The sequence below is a fragment of the Phoxinus phoxinus genome (genome assembly GCF_949152265.1).
Source record: "Phoxinus phoxinus genome assembly, chromosome: 18".
Classification (NCBI taxonomy): Eukaryota; Metazoa; Chordata; class Actinopteri; order Cypriniformes; family Leuciscidae; genus Phoxinus; species Phoxinus phoxinus.
Genome location: NC_136893.1, coordinates 13818796 through 13841279, shown reverse-complemented (window position 1 = coordinate 13841279; position 22484 = coordinate 13818796). Strand labels below are relative to the sequence as shown.

General features: G+C 37.7%; 1 protein-coding gene across 2 annotated transcripts in view; it reads right to left on the bottom strand.

The window, feature by feature from the left end:
* epha2b (eph receptor A2 b) overlaps nt 1-16977 on the bottom strand; it is a 30978-nt gene extending 14001 nt beyond the window's left edge. Inside the window, exons 1-6 of one of the 2 annotated variants that reach the window (XM_079587925.1) lie at nt 16706-16977; nt 10608-10641; nt 8807-8851; nt 7206-7524; nt 6484-6551; nt 4624-5272 (exon numbers count right to left, since the gene is read on the bottom strand). In XM_079587925.1, coding sequence (XP_079444051.1) covers nt 4624-5272; nt 6484-6551; nt 7206-7287 — 799 coding nt within the window. In that variant the 5' untranslated portion in view covers nt 7288-7524; nt 8807-8851; nt 10608-10641; nt 16706-16977. The remainder of the gene's footprint in view (nt 1-4623; nt 5273-6483; nt 6552-7205; nt 7525-8806; nt 8852-10607; nt 10642-16705) is intronic. The other variant, XM_079587924.1, reaches the window with a different exon arrangement.
* Between the last annotated feature and the right edge of the window lie 5507 nt (nt 16978-22484).

Sequence of the window (22484 nt, the reverse complement as noted above, 5' to 3'; positions counted from 1 at the left end):
CACTTTCCAAAATACAGCCGGAATGTGATTCAGCGCGAGGGGCTTTGTCTTCGCATTTTGGACACAACAGGAAGCAGGAAGCACAAGGCTGACTCGAAGCTTCCTTCCTAAGGCAGCCAATCAAAGCATGCAGGGACAGAGAAGGCGAATGTTGGACATGCTCTGGAAAAGAGAACTAGCTCAATTGCAAAAATCGTAATGAGAGGTCAGAGGCGAAAGACGACTTATGGCTTTTGAGGAATGTTGATTACATTTATGTAATACAAACTTCTTAGCAGAGATGCATAGATGTGTCGGTCGTCTCTCAGTGCCCCATTTCGCTATCTGGCACCGAGGGCCCAGGCCATAAGAGCCTCTGAGTGACTGTTTGTTTATTGTGAGAGTAGTTGGATCCTGCTCGCCGGTGACCTATGGGGTCTGTGATCCGTATGGGTTGAGTGGAGCAGTCGGAGCGAAGACTGATGAGAGGGTGACGTTAATGGACGGATGTATGGATGGATGGGTAGACCGAGAAGGGGAAGGAGGGCTGAATGAATGAGTGTTTACATGGCGGCGGGACAGCGCGAACCCCTCCAGGACAAGAGTTTGACGGGGGGGTTTCGAATGAGAAAAAGGAAAGAAAAACAAAAGGCCTAGTCATTTAAACCTAGGCACGGAGGGGGCTTACATGTAGCCCTAGGCAGAGTTGAGTTAAAGTGTGCTGCTCCGCCAGGTGTTGATGGCCAAGTAAAACAAACACCACAGCGGAGTGAGTGCGGACAGCGGCCAGGGGCTCGTTTCACAGGGGAAGAGGTTAAAATTCAGACAGAGAGCCTCTGAAAAAATAAAACATGTACACATAAGAAAATGAAGATAAAGATAGCATGGTGCAATCATAAACATTGGTTTTCTGTGGCCTACACTGAGGTGAAGACAAATTTACAACTCAGCTATATGTGCTGCTAGATCTAACTGATCTTTCTTAAATAATTCCAATATATATATATATATATATATATAGTTTTTTTTTTATAAAATAAAATATTTTTTAGTTTGAGTTTATATGTAATATCAGTTCATCCCTAAAACCTATGATTTTAGAAGGTTAATATGCATATTACAACAATAGCTTGCAATAGTTTCCACAGAAAACATTTGTACTATCTCTGAATAGTCAGTGGAGTGGTTCTTATGGTCAGACGGGACAAAGCAAGAGCTTTGAGTGTGTGTTTGTATGTATATGGGGGGGGGGATGCAGTGGTAACATGAAGCCAGCAGGGAGGGAATAGTCTCTAGGTGTGGTGAGAGCATTAGTGCAAAGGATTATCAGCCCAATGGAATAGTTGTAAGAGAATTACATCTACGCTTTACAATTCCACTTACTCTTTCATCTAGTCGTTAACAGACACAATAAATGCTCTAATCCCTCTCTTTTCACACTTTTCACTCATTCTAAAGGAAAGAGGGCAAGAGGAAGAGAAGATGGCAGAGCACAAAAGGACACAAACATTGAGACCCATCCAGAAGATTTGTTAATTAAGAAAGGAGTTAACTAAGAAACCTAAAACACGAATCTAGTGAGCAGTGCTCTGGTTTGCTCTCATTCTGGCCCATAGTTCAAACTTTGAGATGACAACACATATGGGTAAAATCTGGTTTAGGCCAAAAATGTGAAGTAAAGCCATAAACAAAATTCCTTAAGTGGAAAATGAATAAGTGAATGAAGGCAGTGACAATTAAAACCCCTGAGCGGACGAGTTGGAGGGTCACCGAGGATTAGCAGGCCTCCGGTTTCCGCTATAGCCTGTCCTGTTTCGGGGACGCAGAGCTGACACAGGGGCAGGAAACTGCTGATCTCACACACTGCCTGCACAATACACTCAGCACATGCACACAATCCTGAAGTTAACTCCTTTAATGTAAGAGCTTCAATGTATACATCTAACCTCAATATTCCACCCCATTGGTCCACCAACTATCTCACTGATGAAAAATAAACAAAATTATATACACAAAAATGGCAGAATTGTATGCAACCATTTTTATCATATCACTAAGGCGGAAGAAATCCACACATTTCCCTCCCTCTGGTGACTCACTTTATCATAGAGAACTCCTCCTACATGGTCATCGTGAACATTTGAATTCCACATGAACATTTTCAGTTCCAGTGAGTAAAGTTTCATTTAATTAGTAAGTTTCAGCAGTCATTATACTGAAATGAACAGAAAAAACATGTCATCAACTCAAGTTTCATTTGATGTTGGCACATGAAGTTGACAGAGGATCAAAGAAGTCAAACAACCCCATTTGGAAGTGCTCATCATTATCTAAACTTGCCCAGGCAAATGCTACAGCAATGGAAAGAACCGGGAATGGATTGTTGCGGTTGACTGCTAGTTAAGTAAGATTAGAAATCCCAAAGGTAGAGATAAATGGTTTCTGTGGCTTAATAAACCAAAGAAGAGAGCATAAGTATCACATAAAGCAGAGAATAATTACACCTCAGGGTACAGATCATCACAGCTTTCATCAAATTTACTTAGGATTCTGGTGGAACTATATTTAGTGCAAATAAGCTTGCACAATCATATTTTTTACTTGTAGTCCAGATATCTCACTTTTGGAGGATGTCTGTGTTCTCCTTCTGCACTGCCGCCCAATGCCTCGTGGTATTTGAACATTGTGTGGACTTTCTCAAGCAAGGAATTCCAAAATTTCACAACCTTTTGACCGTACACATAAATGCATGCGAGTCGGAGTTAACGTTTATTTTAAATGCTTTTGCATGTAAACTGGGGATGGTCTAAAACCATCTATTTGTCTTTGGGAGACAGATGGGGATAAGCAAAGCTGTTTATTTACAAGACACCATTTGAAATCTCCCAGAAGAGTTACAACAGTGTTTTCAGGGCCGTGTGAAAGTGGATGTTTAAACTTTCAATACATGTCACTTCCAAGACCTGCAGTCAAGGCCTAAAATAACATATTGTCATCAGAACAGCCAATAACAATAAATATAAACCATGCCTAGTTGGTTTAATTTGGGAAAACTCTAGGGATCACAATCAGTTTGGGAGAGGCTATAACGGTGGGACCAACTAAGAGCAAGCGAAAAAGAAAGAGAGAAAGAAAGAAAGGGCCAGAGTAACAGGATAGGAAGCATCCAAAACCAGTACTTATGGCTCTTGAGGACACACACCCAAGTCAATTACTACCCAGCCAGTCACTCACCACACAATATACACAAAACTCTAACTTGGACACCCATAACTCTCAGCTTTAGCTTGTTCCGATGCAGAAAAGGCCTTATTTACTGTAAACACAAAGCTTGTTATATAGAAATGTCACTATGGAAGATTCAAGACCATCCGGCTTCATCAGTGTTGAATCTTTCCTATAGATCAACAATATGGAGGCCAATAGCAGTTTGAAACGTTCCAGAAACTATAGTTATCCAACTCTGGCAACCTCAGTTTACTGTGAGTGACAGGGTGTGGGCATGAATTCCCAGCGCAGGTCAGGCAGCAGTCTTTGTGTGGTCAGCAAAGGTATGTGCATGTCTCTGAACACAGCACTACATTGTTCTGCTACCTTTACATTCCATTCTCCACCTTTCCACTACAATCTCCTCCCTCTCCAATGTCTGACACTTTATCTTTTCCCATTCTAAACCAGGCACACACACCTGTTCCCACAATTCCTAGTCTATAAAACAAGGAATGTGTGCTAACCAAAAAAATGCATGTGCATGAGCTTGGCAATGGTAATGTGTAACCGCTACAATTAAGAAATTGTAACCCAGATTGCCAATTTGAATATCTGCTATCATTTCAGTTTCATTTGCTTGCGTTTTTACCTGTCACTGCATGTGGCTGAATTGTGGAAATATGTTAAAGTGTTGAGGTTAGAGGACGTTTAAAACTGAATTATTCTAAACAAGTTACAACATGCCAGTGCTCTCATTTCTGCAGTCAGAAAGAACTTTAGGACTGTCACTCACATGGTTGATCTCGCTCTGGTGTGGCAGGGACAGAAACACAAGAGGAGAAAAAACAAAACAAGTGACTGTGACAACAAGAGAAATTGTCACATCCTCAAAGCTAGAATTAAATCTGTCAAAGGTTCTGCCTAAAGCACTAAGCACAATAGGTTTGCAATAGTCGTTGACGTCTGAACTTGTGTTTCAAAGAATGCTGGGGGTTATGGGAGTCAAACGCACAGTGACGAAGAGCAAACAGGTTTCAAAGCACTTGAAAGTTTAAAAGTACCAGCATGAACAAAAAAGCTGATGAGCAAAAAAATGAAAAGGTGTTTTTTCCCCAAAAAAAGTACTGGAAGCATGTATGGAAAAGATACTGGCGAGCCAAATAAAATGTGAAAAAACTGACTTAGACTTCATATATATAGTATATAATCAGTGCCTTGTATAATAAGGATAGATAAAATCCACAATAATACAAAACATTTTTATAAAATAATAGAGGAATTCATATAATGATATACTACGAATGAAATGTTAATCACTATCCATGAGGAAGTCTAGTCAATATTCAAATTCCTGACCCAACCAGAAATCTTAACTGACAACAGCTGGTGCTGGCCTCGATCTATAGAAACCAAACAAAGAAACTAATGTCTTACCTTGGCATGCATCGTTCATGGCTTCGAACCCGGGTCTGCACTGGCATTGGCTCACAGGTACCACCCATTCCCCATCCGTGGTACAATAAATGCGAGGTTGGTCCTCGCTTACAGCATTTTCGACACAACTTCCAGCCACCTCCCGCAGGGCTTGGTTCTCTCCCCCTGCCACTGTCTCAGGGAACACTGCCAAGCTCTTCACTGTTGCTGGACATGTTTTATAGTAAACCCTGACAGAGTAGATGGCTACGCAGGCCCCAATGTCCTGGAAGGCCAGGTAGAAGCCCTTGTGAGAAAGATTTTCCAGTACTTTTGTCTCAATGTTCATCTTCATCTCCCCGAGGCTGGATATTTCATCTGGAGCAATGGTGGCCACCTTGCGGAACTGGCCTTTGCGGAAAGCAGTGCCGATGTCCGCATCAGCCTCAGAGGTGTACAAGTTAAAGGTCTCCTTGCAGGTAAGCGAGTCTGCAATGAAAGAGTTGCAGTCACGGACCACGAATCGCAACTCCACGAAGACCCGAGAAGCAGTGGGGTTGCGCTGGATGAACGTAGTACGCAGCCAGTTGTCTTGTTCTCGTTCCTCCACGTTACATATATAATAGTTATACAGCAGAGAGCCGTTCACAGCCCGCTGGCCAATCTCCCACTGCAACGTGAAATTTTAAAAAATGGATGTTAGCAATAAAGTCAAAACCAAGATTGTGGAAAATAAATTCAAAGAAAAGATGCCAGCGAAGGCTGAGAACAAAAATAACACAAAATGTCCTGACCATGGAATTTTAAGTAGTAGTAAGGATGCTGGTCAATTACCCACCAACTTCTGGCAAAGAACAATGCGGTAGTCTTTCTACTGCATGACTGATGTAATATGCTAAAACATATCTGTTCACATGCAGCATACATGTGTGTTTTTAGCTCTTATTTCATGTGTTACCGTGGTTTTAATTACAGGAGAGGTGCATTGTTTTCGTAGTGTGTGGCATGGCAGTAAAATGGTCTCTGCAACGAATGCTTCCAAATAAAAGGAACTTTGTGGTTTAAAGCATTGCATACGTTTGAAAGACATTAAACTCTTTAAATAAGCAGCAGCTCATTAAGAGTGCAATTAACTTTCTATAAAATTGAACACGCTGACACCTTGTTCACAATCTTAATTTCTCAGCTTTTTCCACGACAGTCTGAGGGGGAAAAAAATGCTTTGCATTTAATTATTTAGTATTTGTTTTTTCCACATTTTAAGGTAGATGTAACCTTCAGTTTTAGACTGGCTATTGATGGGAGGAAGACTTAACAAGTCTGTACTTGCCCTATCGGATCATTCCCTGATAAAAAAAAAAAAAAACAGTAGCTCTTTTGGAACAAGGGTTTGAAATACACTAGCTGGTCTAAGATTGTCAACCAGCTACCATTCAATACCCAGCTTGACAACCCTATGACCAGTAGCATTTGTTGCTAGTCAAATTGGTCTACAAGGTTAAAAAAACAGCTACCATGTTCTAAAACACATCCTTTTGATTTCAAAATCAATTATGCGTCTAGATTCTGGTAAACATTATAGCTTCAGTTAACGTCACAAAAAGCACCATATGCGCCAACCTTTAAAAGTTAATTACACCCTCAGTTTTACAGTCCCTAACACAGGGCTTTAAAATCGCACGAGACTACAAGTGTTCAGCAGGCAAAGAATCCTCCAAACCTTTTCAGGAATTTTTTTAGACGGTAAAGTCTGAATTATCCTCAAGCAATAACTATAATAAAATAATATAACATAAAAAACCTTATCATTTTAAAATTACGTGAAACAAACGAAAAGAAATGCAGAAAGAAAATGAAGGCTCGTATGAAGAATAAACTCACCCCGCGCTCAACAGGCGATGTCAACCAACCCAACTCTGCTCCCGATGCCACCATATCCAACAGCACCTCTGTGATAATAACGCAAAAATATTAAATATTATATTATAGGCTATATTAAATATTTTTGTCCGGATAGACTAATTCATAAAGCAGCAATAAAGTAAATGCACACAAGCACACAAGAAACGAGGAAATAATGTTTGCTAACTTACTGCTGCTAATAAAACACATTTCAGTCGGCTACATAATTACAAAAGTAACATTTCATAACAACTTATAATAACAAAAATGTTCCGTGTTGCAAAGTCATACGGTTAATTATTTCTCATCGCTAAGGAACCTTCTCACTTCGCTTATTTAGCTTCAAACCTAGACTGATTTGCTTGCGTTCGCGTATGATGCATTAAATGCCACTTATAAAGTCTAAAATACCTTACTAAAATGCTCAACATTTAAAAAAATGTCAACATTGAAAAGTGTTTAAATTCACAAAAATGCACATACTTGCACCCGATCGACGAAGCTAGTAGGCTATTATTAACATTTAAAGGATTTTTTTCTCGCACAGGTTGATATAACATATGCCGACGACTTGTGTTGTTGCACTTTTTGCCAGTTATTTTAAGCTACAGGGCATGGGATAACTTTGAAAACGTTTAAGCCATGTGTGTGAACCTAAGTGAGAAGTTTTAGAAAGTTTCAGAGAGACTTAGCCTACTTACCTTCTTTTTTTTGTAGAGAAATAAATACAAAGTTCATAAAAACAATGACAAATAAAACACGCTTAATCCGTCTGTAATCCATGTTGTGTTCGGAGTGGACAGTGATGTTGGCTGCTCCACGCTCCACGCTCAATCCAGTTGCTGTTCCAGTTGCGCTCTCGACAGACTCATTGAGAAACGCGGAGCGTCATGAACCGGACCCCGCCCGCTGGAATGTGATCGACGTCTTTATAGGAAGGAGGGGTGGTCGTGGGCATTGACATGCATGAGTTCCGTCTTGGGACCCCGCCCCTCACCTTTCTTTCAACGTGTAACTTACCTGTAAAATTTAAAGTTTACCCAACTCAATCTCCCTTCTTAAATGGGGATTTTGTACTGTCCAATGTCAAAGATCTTGATCTTCTCAGCTAGCCTATACAACAAATGTCATAATTTTTTACAATAACTTTTGAACTGATATTCAAATCATTGCAGTAATCATTTTAATTGAGCAACATTTATTGTTTACAATAATGTTTACTGCTAAAAGAAATGGCAAAATCAAAGATGGTGTCTGGTTAAAAATGTATCAACTGTAAGCAGAACTGGTAATAGCTTGAGTACAGGACTTAAATCGAGACAAAAGTGTCCCATGGCAACTCTTAGGAATTTAGGAGTCAAGCTCCTTGTGTTTGAGACCTCTACTTAGCTGCTCCACTGACAGCCACACGGTGTCTCTGAGGAAAAAGTGCACAAGTGAAAGGATTTACTTGACAGAGAGCATTTTACAGCAGTCACCCCACTTTCAGTTTTTTTCAGTCTCAACATATTTCATAAAACATGCAAGCCCTTATGTGCAACCCCTAATTTTTTAGTTCATTGCTGCTGTCATGGCACTGCTCTTGTCAAAATATTCACTTTCCACACCTCTGACGACACCATACCCACAAAGTCTTTCACACCAGGGGCTGCTCCCAACATTTTAGAGATTTTTTTGGTTAACAATGCCATCTCCTTAACTTCCCCACACCATTCTCACCTCACACCCTTTTTTCACACATTCACATGAACTTCATTTGAGAATTAAAACATTGCACTAAAAAAGTACTAGCTACTCTACATTATTCATTCACTGTGTATAATCATTTTTACAATCAATTATTTTAATTACGTCTTAAGGCCTATAGGCTTTGAATGATGAGAGATCTGTATTCTTATTTTGAATTCCTTACGATACAGTTTATGTTCTGCTTCTTACATACGAGCAATTTTAAATGATAAAATGTTAAGTACTGAAAGTACACTAGTTATAAGGTGGTCATAACATCGTAAATCTTAAAACATAACAGTCATGAACGAATGGAGAAAAGGGTTGTTTGAAAGTGTGGGGGAAGTTGTGAAGGGAGTGCTTGAAGGACAGGTGGTAGTCCACTCAACAGCAGAGAAGCAAACAGCAGGTCCATTGTTACTAACCCATCAACATACAGCAGCAAGTGTTGCTCAAAGACGCATGTGTGAGCTAATGTATATCTCAGTGAATCACCTCTGTGGTAACACCGGGACTTCCTGCTCTTAAAGGGATAGCTCACCTAATAATGAAAATTCTGATATCATTTACTCACCCTCATGTCGTTCCACCAAACCTGTAGGACTTTCTTTCTTTTGTACTGAAAACAAAAGTAGTTCATTTTATGAACAAAAAAAAACTAAATATATATATATATATATTTCAAATGTGAGTATGTAATTGACAAAATAATCTTTATTTTTGGGTGAACTATCCCTTTAAAGTCTGTCTCTACAAATGTTGTTGTATAGTCTACAATATACCAGAAACCTGCAACGTTATTATCATTAATTAAAACTAAAACCATTTTACTTGAAATGAAAATAAACATTTGCCAAGGCAACATTTCTCATTTTTGTTTAGTTTAACTTGAAGTACTAAAATAACTAAAACTAACACTATACCTATTTAGGAAGAAAACAAAAAAGAAAACCAGAAATGATAAAAGCCCCAAAAAATTAATAAAACATTCAAATCAAACTGATAATGGGAAAAAAAAACTAATTCAAAGAATTAATAAAAACTATAATAGTATATAAATCACATTGAAATCTTAATAATAAAGGGAAATTCGTAGAATATTCCATTTTAGCATTGAAACTGAATGAGTGTGTGAATTTTATATGGCTTTCTGTTTGTTATGGTAACGATTGAATCGGTATTGACACATTGTGTGTAATCACATGATAAGAGTCATTAGCTAAATTCGCAAACCAGGTCAAAAGTTCAAGAAGATGATTTGTTATTGCGACACGGAGTTCTCCTTGGTAGAATATTTACTTGAATCACGGTCAGAGTTCATTTTACTGTAAGATCACAGACCATGTGGGACACACGATCCTCAAAAGATGCTCAGAGCAAAGACCACACACAGCTGAGCCACATTAAGGGGCTAAACAGGGGTTTCGCTTGGGAACCATCACCACAGAAAGTTTATGATTCGACTTTAGCGATAACATACGTAATCATAAAACAGAGGACTTGAATGAGGACAACTAAGAGCACTAAACATTAGGTGTGGTCACTTTTGCCTTTAACGACAGACAGGATTGGGTAGAGAGTTCAACGATTGGTCTACGTTTGTTTGGTTGAATTGGAGTGAGAGTAGTCACTGGTAGCTATAGTCCACATATAGCCAATGCTTTAAATGTAGTTTCAGCATCTCAGTTGAGCTGCAATGTAGACTCTTGTCTACCGTATGTGGTCACAGATGGAGATAATGATGGGAATAGAGGAGATGCCACTGAGGCCCTAACCCTAAAATTACTGCAAGACTGTGTGGTCGGTAGAAAGAGACATAAAGAGAAATTCCACTCCACTGACCGATTTTCCAACACTTCAGCATCTCTGTTGATTCGGATAAAGGGGTCTTCACCACTCTTTTCTTTAGTATCACAACTTCTTTGTGGATCAAATGTTTATTTTCATAGGTATAGACTAGAGAGTTTTAACAACACTGTAATCATGAAAATTAAATTATTATAAATAGCACATTGAGCAAAACAGGTTTAATTAAAGCAATAAGCCATGAGTAGTTTTGCATTACAGTGAGGGGCAGTGAGGCGGAGGGCCTATATCTTCTTCTGGCTCATTCGTTTTATAAAATGTAATTTTATAATTATCCAACATTTTACGTTCACTCATAGTATTCAAGATGACTTGCAAAACAACTTTGCATAACTAAAACCTGTAATCATGTTTTTTATTGTTATATTGTTGTAACTGTAGTGATTTTATTTAGGTATCATTGTGTCAAAAGCATAAATATCCAGCAGGCTGTTTGCAGTTGCCATCAAAGTAGTACCGTAAGCAACTTGGCGAATTAAAGTGTAAAAGTTTCATTCTGTCAAACTAACCTTCACGTTGTTCCAATCCTCAATGGCTTTTCTTCTGTGGAACACAAAAGAAGACATTTTGAGGGAAAAAATATTTTTTGTACATACAATAAAAATCAATGGTTAACAAAATGGTTTGGTTACCAACATTCTTTAAATTATATTTTTTTGTGTGAGCGTGTGTGTGTGTGTGTGTTTTTGTGTGTGTGTTCCCCAGAAGGAAAATAATGCAAGTTTGGGACAACATGAGGGTGAGTAAATGATTACTTTTTTTTGGATGAACTGTCCCTTTAAAATATATAAAATACATTCACATATAGTCATTTAACAACTTCGAATGTCTTATCCAATCAGAATTGAGACTCAGAACTATTCCTTTATATTTCTCAATACAGTAGAGCAAACCGTCTAACTGATAATCTGATGCAACATTCCTGCAATTTTAATTCTTGTGCTTGGTACCATAAATCTCATTTATCATTTCACCGACACACCCCAACACAAACAGACCAAAGAGTCGAGACCGACAAGGAAATGAGCAGCCACTGATAGCTGGCCAATCATGTGATCAGACTACATAAAGCGTTGCACATATTCACTTGAATGAATAAATGCTCTCTGGGCACCAAGGGCCTTTATAACAACATTCCAATGCTCTGACTTGGAACACAACAATATACCTCCTGTTCAATTAGATATGCTCAAGGCTCAGTTAACACAAGACCAGCAAAAGGGATGTTCTAGATGTTCATTGGAGGTGAATGACCTTGTCACTGGGGAATTCATCCACCAACAAAATTATCTATGCGAGGGAATGGTTTATGTGTGTAAGAGATGGAGAGACTGAGAATGAAAATAACCACAAATGCCGTTTACTTAACTCTAACTAAGTTAGAGTTGCTTACTGTATTAATGACAGTCTTGTTGAATGGCCACCTGTTGATTCAGTGCACATGACCCACCCAACATTGACTGTGTTCAGTCATGCGTCATATCAGATGAGCCTGGCAGCAGGAAGAGAGAGCAGCAAATAATATACACGGGTTTGTGTGTCCAAACTGCGTGATTGAATTCTGTGCGAGACTGTTTGTGTGCACTTGTGGTCAGCTAAGTAGTTACGGCTTCACTGCGCTGTATTGAGTGAGCAGACGGCAATAAGGCACCTGTTCCAGCAGTCTGAGCCCCAGGAGGTTAACATTGGTTTATTGAGGTAGGCATTAGGAACGTCAGGCATGTCGTCCCCCCCCAACCAGCTGACTGGCCCTTCCTTCCTCCCTCACCCTCAAAGGGGCCAGAGCCAAGAGAAAGTGGAAGGCAGCTGTGTAAATTACTGATGGAGGGGGAAACTCATAATGTAGTGGTATCACATAAGGAAAAGGAGGAAAAAGGAGGATCAAAGTGGAGATTAGTCAAATCCGAGATAAAAAGGATTACAACAGATGGAAATGTGTTATCCACTTGATAAGAACGAGGGACCTTAAGTTTTTCGAAGTACCAGCTCAAGGATGATATGTTGTACGGTTATGTAGGTCACGGAAGCCTCATTACCAATGGGTAGATAACAATGGAAACCAATGAGAGACCGTTTGGGTGCAGCACAGAACAGTGTAATCGAATGTGTCCTACAAAAACTGCATTCAATAATACTTTGATTGCAAAATTCTCTGTCAATACTTTATGAGACGGATTTTAAAGGGTCAATGACATGCGACAGTGATAAAGAAAAGAAAATCTTTTAAAATTGACTTTTAAAATAGACGCCACGTTCTTAGAAATGTACTCTTTGTATTTACATTGGTTTCATATGGCTTTTAAAATGATTTATATACCATTTTCAAGAACATAATACCTCGTCATGGGTAACCATCAAGTAAAAAAAATAAAATTTTCCTTGTAGCCCTTATACTTAATCATAAGTACATGAATGTAAAATACTGATTATTTGATATAAATATTGAGTATTAAGAATTAAATATATTTTCCAATGTATAAAGCATTTTTCTTTTACAAATAGCATGGATTATTTATTCAAAAATTTGAATTTTTGGAGAGTCGCACAACATGACAAATGAAAATTAAGAAAATTAAAACATTCTCAACAGGTTGTGTTTTCAATGTATTCTTGAATAAATGAATAAAGTAGGACAAAACATTTTTTTTAATTGACCCTAAAATTGGTCAATCTCAAATTAAAATTCACTGACCCAAAAAGTCAGATCATGTTGACAGCTCCTCTGTTTTGACAGGTAAGTAGTGGTGTGGGATTGAAGGCTGCAAATCATTTCCTTATTTGCTGACAGATGTCCCATCTTACACAGTGCTGTGAATCTGTGGCCCATCATCTTCTCATGGGGGGCTTTAAGTGAGGTACGAGAACATGTCTGTCCTTGCTGGCCCGACTTAAACACCACCCTCAGAATGATTCACCAGATGACAGCAGCCCTCTTCAATTTAAACACATTGGCACATGGTGACCATTTAAAAATGCCTCTCCCTTTCCCAACCCCCTTCCAACAAGCTGCTTGTTACAAGCACAGACACAAAAACAGGTGTACAAAAACACTGCATAAACATTAAAAACTAATAAAAAGCACTTAGGGTATTTAAATCATTATTCTATGATGTTCTATTTTTTATTAAATCCTCGATAATTAGTGTTTTTATTACATTCTTTAATTCGATTTCTTATTTCACAGTACAACAGTTACAATACTAAAATATATATTATTTTTTTTGTTTAGCATTCAATTTAATAATAGGCTAATCACAAAACTGTGTAAAAATCACAATAATTTTAGACGCAATTGGTCAAAAACTGTGAATCTACTCTATGCAAACTCAAGAGAAGTGATTTCAGTTACTGAAAGAGGTTGGCGTTCTTATAGAGTAAACCCAGTAAAAAAAATAAAGAAATAAAATAAATCGTTTATCTAAAAGAATGGTCCGCATTGCCGCAAAAAAATGTCTTCAGGAGTAAAATACCATTTTACACCATTATTTTTTATTTTTCCACTACCTGCCCCTCGTTCTAGAATGAATAATTCTTTGTAAATATCAAGTTATCTGGTGAACATTCCTCTATTTCTTCATATGGCAGATATAGCATCATGCAGCCCTAATGCATACTTGAAAATGCATGGAGCTGAACAGAGCATGTCACATTACAGAAGGTGTCTCTTTCTCCTAGTGCTTTAGGCAACGGTGCGGTACATGTGACGGTTAAATTGGTGGCGATCCTGTAGCACTCCTATACTGCATCTCTTCCTCCTTTTTAATGCTCTATTTCTCTCTCTCCCAGCTCCTTCTGCTTGCTCTTACATGTCCCAAAAGTTCCACCTTAACCACAAATAAATCAGGTGTGTTGGTAGGGTGTGTGTGAGAGACTTCGAACAGGCAGGAACGACTTATGCAATGCAAAATGTTGCATTGTCGTCCTCCACATATGATTCTGTCAAGATCACACATGCCCTCTATATCTGAACAGCAAGTGACATCTAAAATGTAATGAACAGTTACTAATTTGAATCCATGAACTTCTATAAACATTTCTGCCTACAGAAGTTAAACACACGACAAACAATTTTTACCTTTTTTAACATAGCCTAGTTTTTTTTAAATTAAGTACAAAGTTTTATTTTGTTCTAAAACCCAGTTAGGAAATTAACTCAAACTCTTAACTTAAATTACAGAATGTGGTCATTATCCATTTTTAATTGGTCTATTTGTTGTATCCTTTCAACAAAAAACAAAACAAAAACTGCTAATTTAAAAAGACAAGAAAGGCCTGATTTTGTAAATACAGAAAAGCTATTTTCCTCCAAAAAAAGTTGACAAAAAGTGAAAATAAATGCCAGACAGTGTATAGACTAATGAAATTCACTCCCTTTAAGCGAAATAGCCAGTCAGGTAAATACGCCTACACTAGTCTTACTGTCAAGCGCTCTGAATAATATATCCTTGCTGGGACTGCATTCATCTTATGTTGTTTTAACAATTTCAACAAGTCAGAAAAAGCTTACTGTCTGGCTTGTGGATTTTCCTTTTTCAAACTTGGTGTAATCCATTGACTTTAATGGATTAATTTCACAGGGCAACAGATATACCAAATGCTGCCTCACCCAAAACTCAGGCATTGTGGAAGTTCTGGGTTTGTCAAATCCATGCATGCTCTAAACTAAACACAAACTCCACACACACAGAGCATTGTATGATTGTGCTTAAAAGAATATTACAGGTTCAATACAAGTTAAGCTAATCAATAACACAAAATGAATTGACTCATCCCTCCATCTCTTAAAATTAAAAAAGTACTTACAACTCAATTGTTGTTAAAATTCAATATTCACTGGTTAAACAGTATAGCCACAAGACATTAACACACTAACAATGTTAACATGCATATTGTTTATGTCCGTAACAATGAGAACAACCATACAACTCAAACACAGGTTTACACAGAATTATTAATGTGAGTGCTTGTAAAATTATACACTCCACATTTCTGCTTTTAAATCCTCCTAAACTGAGCCCATCACTTCCATTGTAAGGGTCTCACTGCAACCTTGATTTTTACTGCTTCTTTTTTGTTTCAAAGAAAATGATGAATGAGTTGAAATTATTTTATGTGGCAATCAAAATTATGCCACAAACTGAGCTTAACTTGTATTGAAACCAGAATATCAAAACCAGATTCCAGTCCACACTATACCACCCTGATCTGAGTTGTACTCAAACTCAAAATTTTTTGCAGTGAGTTAAATTCTGCACAAGGCTTTCCTTGCGTCTGAGATTATATTTCAGCCTCAGAGCAGAGGAGATGATGTCACATGGGAGGTAATGCATTTGCATGGCTTATGTCACCAGGTGAATCCTATCCCAGTAGCATTGACCTTTTCCAGTCTTTTTCTACGCGGACCCCAGTGCCACCTGATCCAGCACTGAACACATCCTGGCCATTGTTTTCAGTATGAAAAGAAGAGCAGCATCAAATCCTAATGTTTTCTTCAGACTATTCTGCAACTGCAAAGCAAGTGACACACAACAATGTGGCTTCTGGTCATACGTCATCTGTTACAGTATTTTCGCGTGATCAACAGTGAGGTCTCCTTTTTCCTATGACTAATTCAGAGATAAAAATGGAACATTGCCCATTCAAACATCTTAATTTCAGTCTGCCCTAACTGAAAGGTCAGAAGGCTCTCATATTCAAACCTTTTTGTTGCTTTGTTTTGATTCAGCTATTCACAGTAAACTGTTGAAGCTTGACACGGTGCTTCAACGGGCCCAAAAAAGACAAAAATCAAGAGGTCTGGTTTGAATTTGCCATCATACAAGAGGTTCATATCAGATAAATACAGTATGTTATTGAAGTGAAGCAATTATCTAAATGCACTGCAGCCTATATTTATGTTATCAAATGTCTGCTCTGCTATGTTATCAAAGGAGAGTGACATTAGGAGAGGAATACTGAGCATTTTAATCGTCCAAAAGTGTCTTCAGCAGATTTTCATGTCTCTAAAAGATGATTTCAAATTAGCCTATATGTGATAGCCTTTCAGAGGTCAAGACCACCATAACTAACAAAAATGGCTATGAAAGGAGCCATTGTTTTCTAGGCCTACATGCCTATCCGCCTATTTATGTGTGTGCTGTTTGTGTGTCTCTCCTGTCACTAAAGGGGGTACAGCTAAGAAAGAAAATAAAAGTAAAGAAAAAAATGTACACTCCAAAAATATACACTCCATAACTTTATGACTCTCTCCACCACACACACACACACACACACACACACACACACACACACACACTCATTTGACATCCACGTCAAGGCTTGAAAAATACTAAAATTAGGCTATCTACAAATATACAGCCGTTAAATAAACATTTTACGGGGTTTAGGTCTATGCTGTAGGGCTATTATAAAACTACAAGGCCAATAAAATAAACAAGCACAAAATAAACACATAGGATTAGAGTTTCAATTAGGCTATCTTAAGTACGATAATCCACGCCACGACCTCAAGACAAGACCTTGTATTACAATATTAATTTAACGTTATTTATTTATTAATCTGCCAGGTTTTCCAATGGTAGGTAGATGATCATCACAAGTCCCTTACCGGTTCGCTGCTGTCCTCCTCCAAATTTGTTCAGCTTGGTCTGATGTGAAATTCTCACCATAAAGTTGAAGTCCGCCAAACGTCCGGTTGGTAACTACCGTAACTAATGTTATCCATTTGGAGACTACGATGGCACCAACGAGCTATTCTTACGAACGTAAAAATGAGAAAGATGTGTCCAAAATGACGCGTACGCTACAATACAGTATGCACTTATACGATGCACTATGCAGCCTAATCAATTGAGTAGGATAGGCCTACTGTATTAATTTGATTAGGTTATTTGTCATTAAACATTAGTCTGACAGCCTGACAGCGCTACAGCAAAGATACGACAGTTGAGTGAATGACGTACGTGCGTATACCATTCACACTTCGGCTGCGTCCGAAATATTATAGGCCTACTCTCTTGTCGAGTCTTTGCGACCTACCAGCGGCAGGTGTGCCATTCATAGCTCTCCCGTGGCCTCATGGTGTCTCCATGCCACTCTCCCGTGTCCATCGTATGCACACTTAAGAATCTCGCCGGAAGGATTAGGTAATCTGGGATGACCCTCTTAATTTATTTTGATGAGTTAAAGCTATTTAAAAACACATGTTGTCATAACTTATTGATCATATATTTTTTTTTACAGTGTAGCACTGCCTTATGCCAAATAGTGTCCCAAACTCCCAATTGACGTACTTGCACTAGCCTATTACGCCATTTTGTAGTTTAAATAGTGTGAGGAGTTTGTTCATATTTTAAATACCCTTGATGCACATTCCAAAAATGTCTGGAATCTTGGGCTGCTTTTAAATCCATTTTGTATGGCCTTCCCTTCCCTTGGGTTGAAATGAAACACTTTAAGCCCTTGATCACTTGTGGGTAAATTAACCCATAAGAACCCGGAACAATTTCCCCTTATAGGAAAATTATGGGGGATATAAAATAGACCAAATGGACCACTTAAAACATGTTTAAATTTTTTAAGTTACATATATGTCACATTGGGCTTTTATTTCTCATAAATAGATTTAGTCTTCTTTGTCCTTAAATGGCTGTAATTCAAGAATGCTTTGGAATATAGATGTAAGATTGGTCTTGTTTTATAGAAGACATTTGGCAGATTTTTGTAGAAGTAAGTTTTTGTAAATAAATTAAGAAAGTTAAAAAGAAAAAAAGTTATAGAAGTTTGAGTTCATGAAAATGTACAATATTAAAAATTTTATTATTCATATTTTATATAAAATATATATTTTCAAAACCTGGTGGACTCTAAAAATCCAACAAATTCAAAGCCAATAATCTGAACAAGTTGTGTTTCAAATTTTAGGTTGATATCTCAAAAAATAAGCTTTCAGTGAGATTTAGTTTGGGCGCAGTACCAAACTTTTCCACTTGACATTACTGCCCATATAAGGGCGCCTCCATTTCCATATGTTGTTTGAGTGATCTGAACCATTATTTTTACAATTGTCATACAATTTATGAAGTAGACATCCTATTCAGAAGTAGCATTGGAAGTTTGGCAGGTTTTGAAATAAATTCAACCTCTAAGAAACACAGAAGATCCCGTATGTGCATTATAGCTCGCTGCCACTAGCCTAGAAATCTAGACGCCCCTAGCGGGCTGGCCAGGCTACGCTGCCACATCACTAAAGCTGAATCTATTATTATTTTCTTTATATTTAAAACATTTTCAGACCTTTTTTTCTAAAATAATTGAATGGATGCTATCTTTTGAACTCTTGGCATGAAAACAAACTGAGGTTTCTACCATTCTTTCATGATTTTTAATGTTCATCACTATTTCAAAATAAAGGTCTGAACACGCTTTAGGAGTATGAACATATTCTTGTTGCAAATTGATCAATTACGGCTCCTCTGTCATTTATTTTGAAAATCAGTCACCAAATATGTAAACTAGAGATTGTAAGCTTTAAAATTATATATAGTTTGTCAAGATTAGTTTAGGTTTAGTATAGGATATTACTGTTTTAAATGTGTAATGGCTGTGGGCCTGTACCAATATTAAACAATGTTATTAATTTGGCTTTTTTTTTTTTTTTTACATTTGTTAAAATATGCTTTGAAATGAGCAGCAGAACATATATAACCCTAAAATAATTGAATCAGCTAAATTATTTGAGCAGCTCATTACCATTTTTCTTAATGTGACATATACGTCACATCAAAATTCAACCTACTGTTTTAAGGTTAAAAGCCCTATGTGACATATATGTCACCACAATATTTTCATAACTTGTTTTATATCAATTTGTACAAGAAAGGTATTAAAATCAGGTCAAGTGTAATCTAGGATATGTTATTAAAACATTAGAATTGTTGTATGGGTTGAAACATACTTTTAGTAACAAAAACAAGTGTTTTTAAAAACACTGCAACATGTGCAGACCAGACAGGCCACCATTTTGGAAATGTTGCCATGGCAACAAAAATGCACACATTGTCACATGACTGAACCTGGGTGTTCCTTAAATGTCACTTAGGGACTTCCTGGGTTGAAAGTGAGGGATAATGCTTTGAAAAGACCTTTCCAGATAATCACCAGTGTTTGTGACGCCCGCGTCACAGTGGGTTCTTATGGGTTAAGTGCGAGCACTGTGAGTTGCTATTGTGACGTCATAATCATTTTGCATTGTGGTCTAGATCTGCCTGAAGTGTAGAAATGAGTAGACTTGCTCCCTCTGTCAAAATGGAGGGGTCGAGGGTCTGTCCAAATAAACTTCTTTACTTGACGAAGTTGAACGCACTTTAAAATGGCTGCGGGCCGGGGATTCCCTCGAGGGGAAGTGCTGTGGGAAGTTCACGAGTGTAAAAGTGGATACTTCATGCACTCAATCGACGCAGCTTTAATTACGTAGGGGAGGAAGGGGTGCTATCAGACTTATGTTGAATGACAAAATAAACTCAACCGTATAAGTGCAGAGTGTAGTGCTTCATTTGGGACAATGGTGAAGCGCACAGTTATTGACATGAGACAAAAAATATTTTACCAATCAGAATCAAATTTAGCATAATTGTATAATGATATTGATTGGTCAATCAATGCATGTATGGTCATATATGCTGTTGCAAAACCCAGCATTTTGATAGAGTGTTTTTGTTCGTGTTTAAGTTGGTCACGAATGCTTCACTACACTTGACAATGGACCCTTTTTTGACCCTGCCTTTACCTGCGCACGTGTTATGTCTATCTGTCTCTGTATTATTGGTATTTATTTCAGACCGTCTCAGTGTAAATGATCCGTTACATAATTTCAACATCTGAGTTTCAGTAACCAGTCACTGTAACTGAGGCTAGTCATTCAGTTACAAAATTTCTCAGAATGTCTCCATGTTTCAGTCCTACCATTTGAGAGCACATTGACAGTTACATTCCTCCACAATCTGTGCATCAACTCCCAGCCCTGTTATCTTGTTTGATATGTGGAGTTAATAAACCGAGAATTCCAAGTTTTAGGTTTAAGGAAACAAAAGGAGCGAACACACGCACATGTAAATCTATTTGTGATAAGGAATGCATCAGCTCAGCAGAGCTTGTGAGATAATTTAAATTGCAAGGATGTTTAGTGTGCCCAAATGACTGGTGGAAAGTGGACACTTATCAGAAAAAGAAAAGCCAACCCCAGTATTTTCAGCATTCTTAACATTTTCCTCCTCTTTCTAATTTGGTCTTTTGGAGCCCAGTCAGCGTGGTTCATGCCCATAGAATTACAGAGAGCTAGAAGGATGAAGGACAGTACAAACACGTGCCTTAAAGAGACGCTTTTGCCCTTCATTCCTGCACCTGCGTACACACATTATCCATGCACGATGACCAAATACAAAATAATAAAAACATTTATGGATAACTGTGGTGGTCATAAGCAAATACTTCTCATATTTGTGTGCTCTAATTTCCATAAGTAAGCGCTTAAGGAGAAATGCAAAACAGATCTTTCTAAAGCGGCCTGATGTGTTTATAAAAATACCATCTAAGTATCATATCACATGTACTTGGTCACCGACATATGGGCTCAATAAAGCAGTCAGAAACCCTCCCAGCAATTTGAACGAATTAGATATTTGCATGCCTGTTCTTGTTGCAATGTCCTCCAACTGTGGTTTTTTACTACATACCAAACTTCCTACTGCTACCTTTGCCGTCGGCCTGGTTTATAACGGTAGAGGAGTCATATGCTATACCTCTACTTTCCTTTCATTATTTTGGGCCCTCCAGATCTTCATACTTCCTGCAAATGCATCACTGCGCTTTGCCGGGAGTGGGTGTCAATTAACATTCCTGGTCTTGGTTTGTCATGGCATTGTAAATCTTATATTCTTCACCTCCTTTTTTTCCATGAACACACCCCTTCCTACTGGGATGAAAAGAAAGATGAGGAGAGCGATATGTCTTTGAGGGCTTTGCAACATGCCCTTCGTTTTGTCTTTCAGATTTATAGGTAGAACAAAGTTTACCAGATTTTATCGCATGCTAAACCTCAGTCTCTAAGAACATGTTTCATTCAAGTAAAATGCAAGTTTAAAATATGTATATTCTATGATTAAACCTGACATAAAAGCCACAGCTTTGGAGCAAGATAGTATTCTTCAATATAAGCGTTGTGGTCGGGATGGGGTACATTTGGATCATTAAAGTTTTCTCTGTGATGTTTCTTCCAACTCACCATATTCACAAATTTCCCGGTCTTCAAGGTCATGCCAGCGCTACCACAAAACACTGCCCATGGGAATTCAGTGAATTCCCTGTGGAGGAACATAATGCGGGTTTGTGAATTTGATTCATACGGGATCAGCCAAATCAAACCAAGAGCTGGCCAGAATACAAAACACCTATTTCCTCCTCACCCTCCCTCATCACACACCTAAATACAAATACACAGACATTTATTCTTAAACTTTTATAAACATCTTGTACAGGCATAGTTGGCTAAAACACAGGCAAATAAAACACTTTTTGGAAAGTATACAAAACGTCAAAATAACACGAAATGTTCTTAAAGGCATAGTTCACCCCAAAATTTTAACTGGTAACACTTTATTTTACAGTGTCCTTGTTGCATATAATAACAGTAAATTATGGATAATTACATGCAACTAACCCTCAACCAAACCCTAATCCTACCCTAACCCTAGTAAGTACACATTAATTAATATTACTCAGTACTTAAATATATAATTACACTGTAACAATGACACCTTAAAATATTTTAACCAAATATTTGTATCATTAACTTTATAATAATTTGAAGACTGTACCAAACTGACTTCTATTGTGTGTACAAAAAAGGGCATTTCTCAAAATATTTTCTTTTATAAAAATAAGGGAAAAAAGTCATGCAGGGTTGGAATGATACATTTTTGGGTCCTTATAACTTCGTATAGTATGATACTATACTTTTATAAAAATCTATTCCGATGTCTCTATTTATAATCATCATTTTATCATCATCAGATGTGCTGTGCCTGAGGAATAAACCTCTCATAGATATATTCTTTCAGTCTTTTTCAGGTTCACTGTACAACCACAGAGTACTTAAAAGACTTAAGTTCACGGTAGCCAAAACCCATCATAAACCATTAGATGAAAATACAGAACGTGTTTTCGGTATCACAACACTGCCATCAAGTGGCTATAAGTGACACTAACACTGTAGGCCATTGATCTCCAACTAAATGTTATGCTTGAATTGATTAATTTCAAAGGCTGCCATTTTGTACAATGCAAAATTGAAATGATTAAAAAGTTGACCAATACATTGCATAATATGC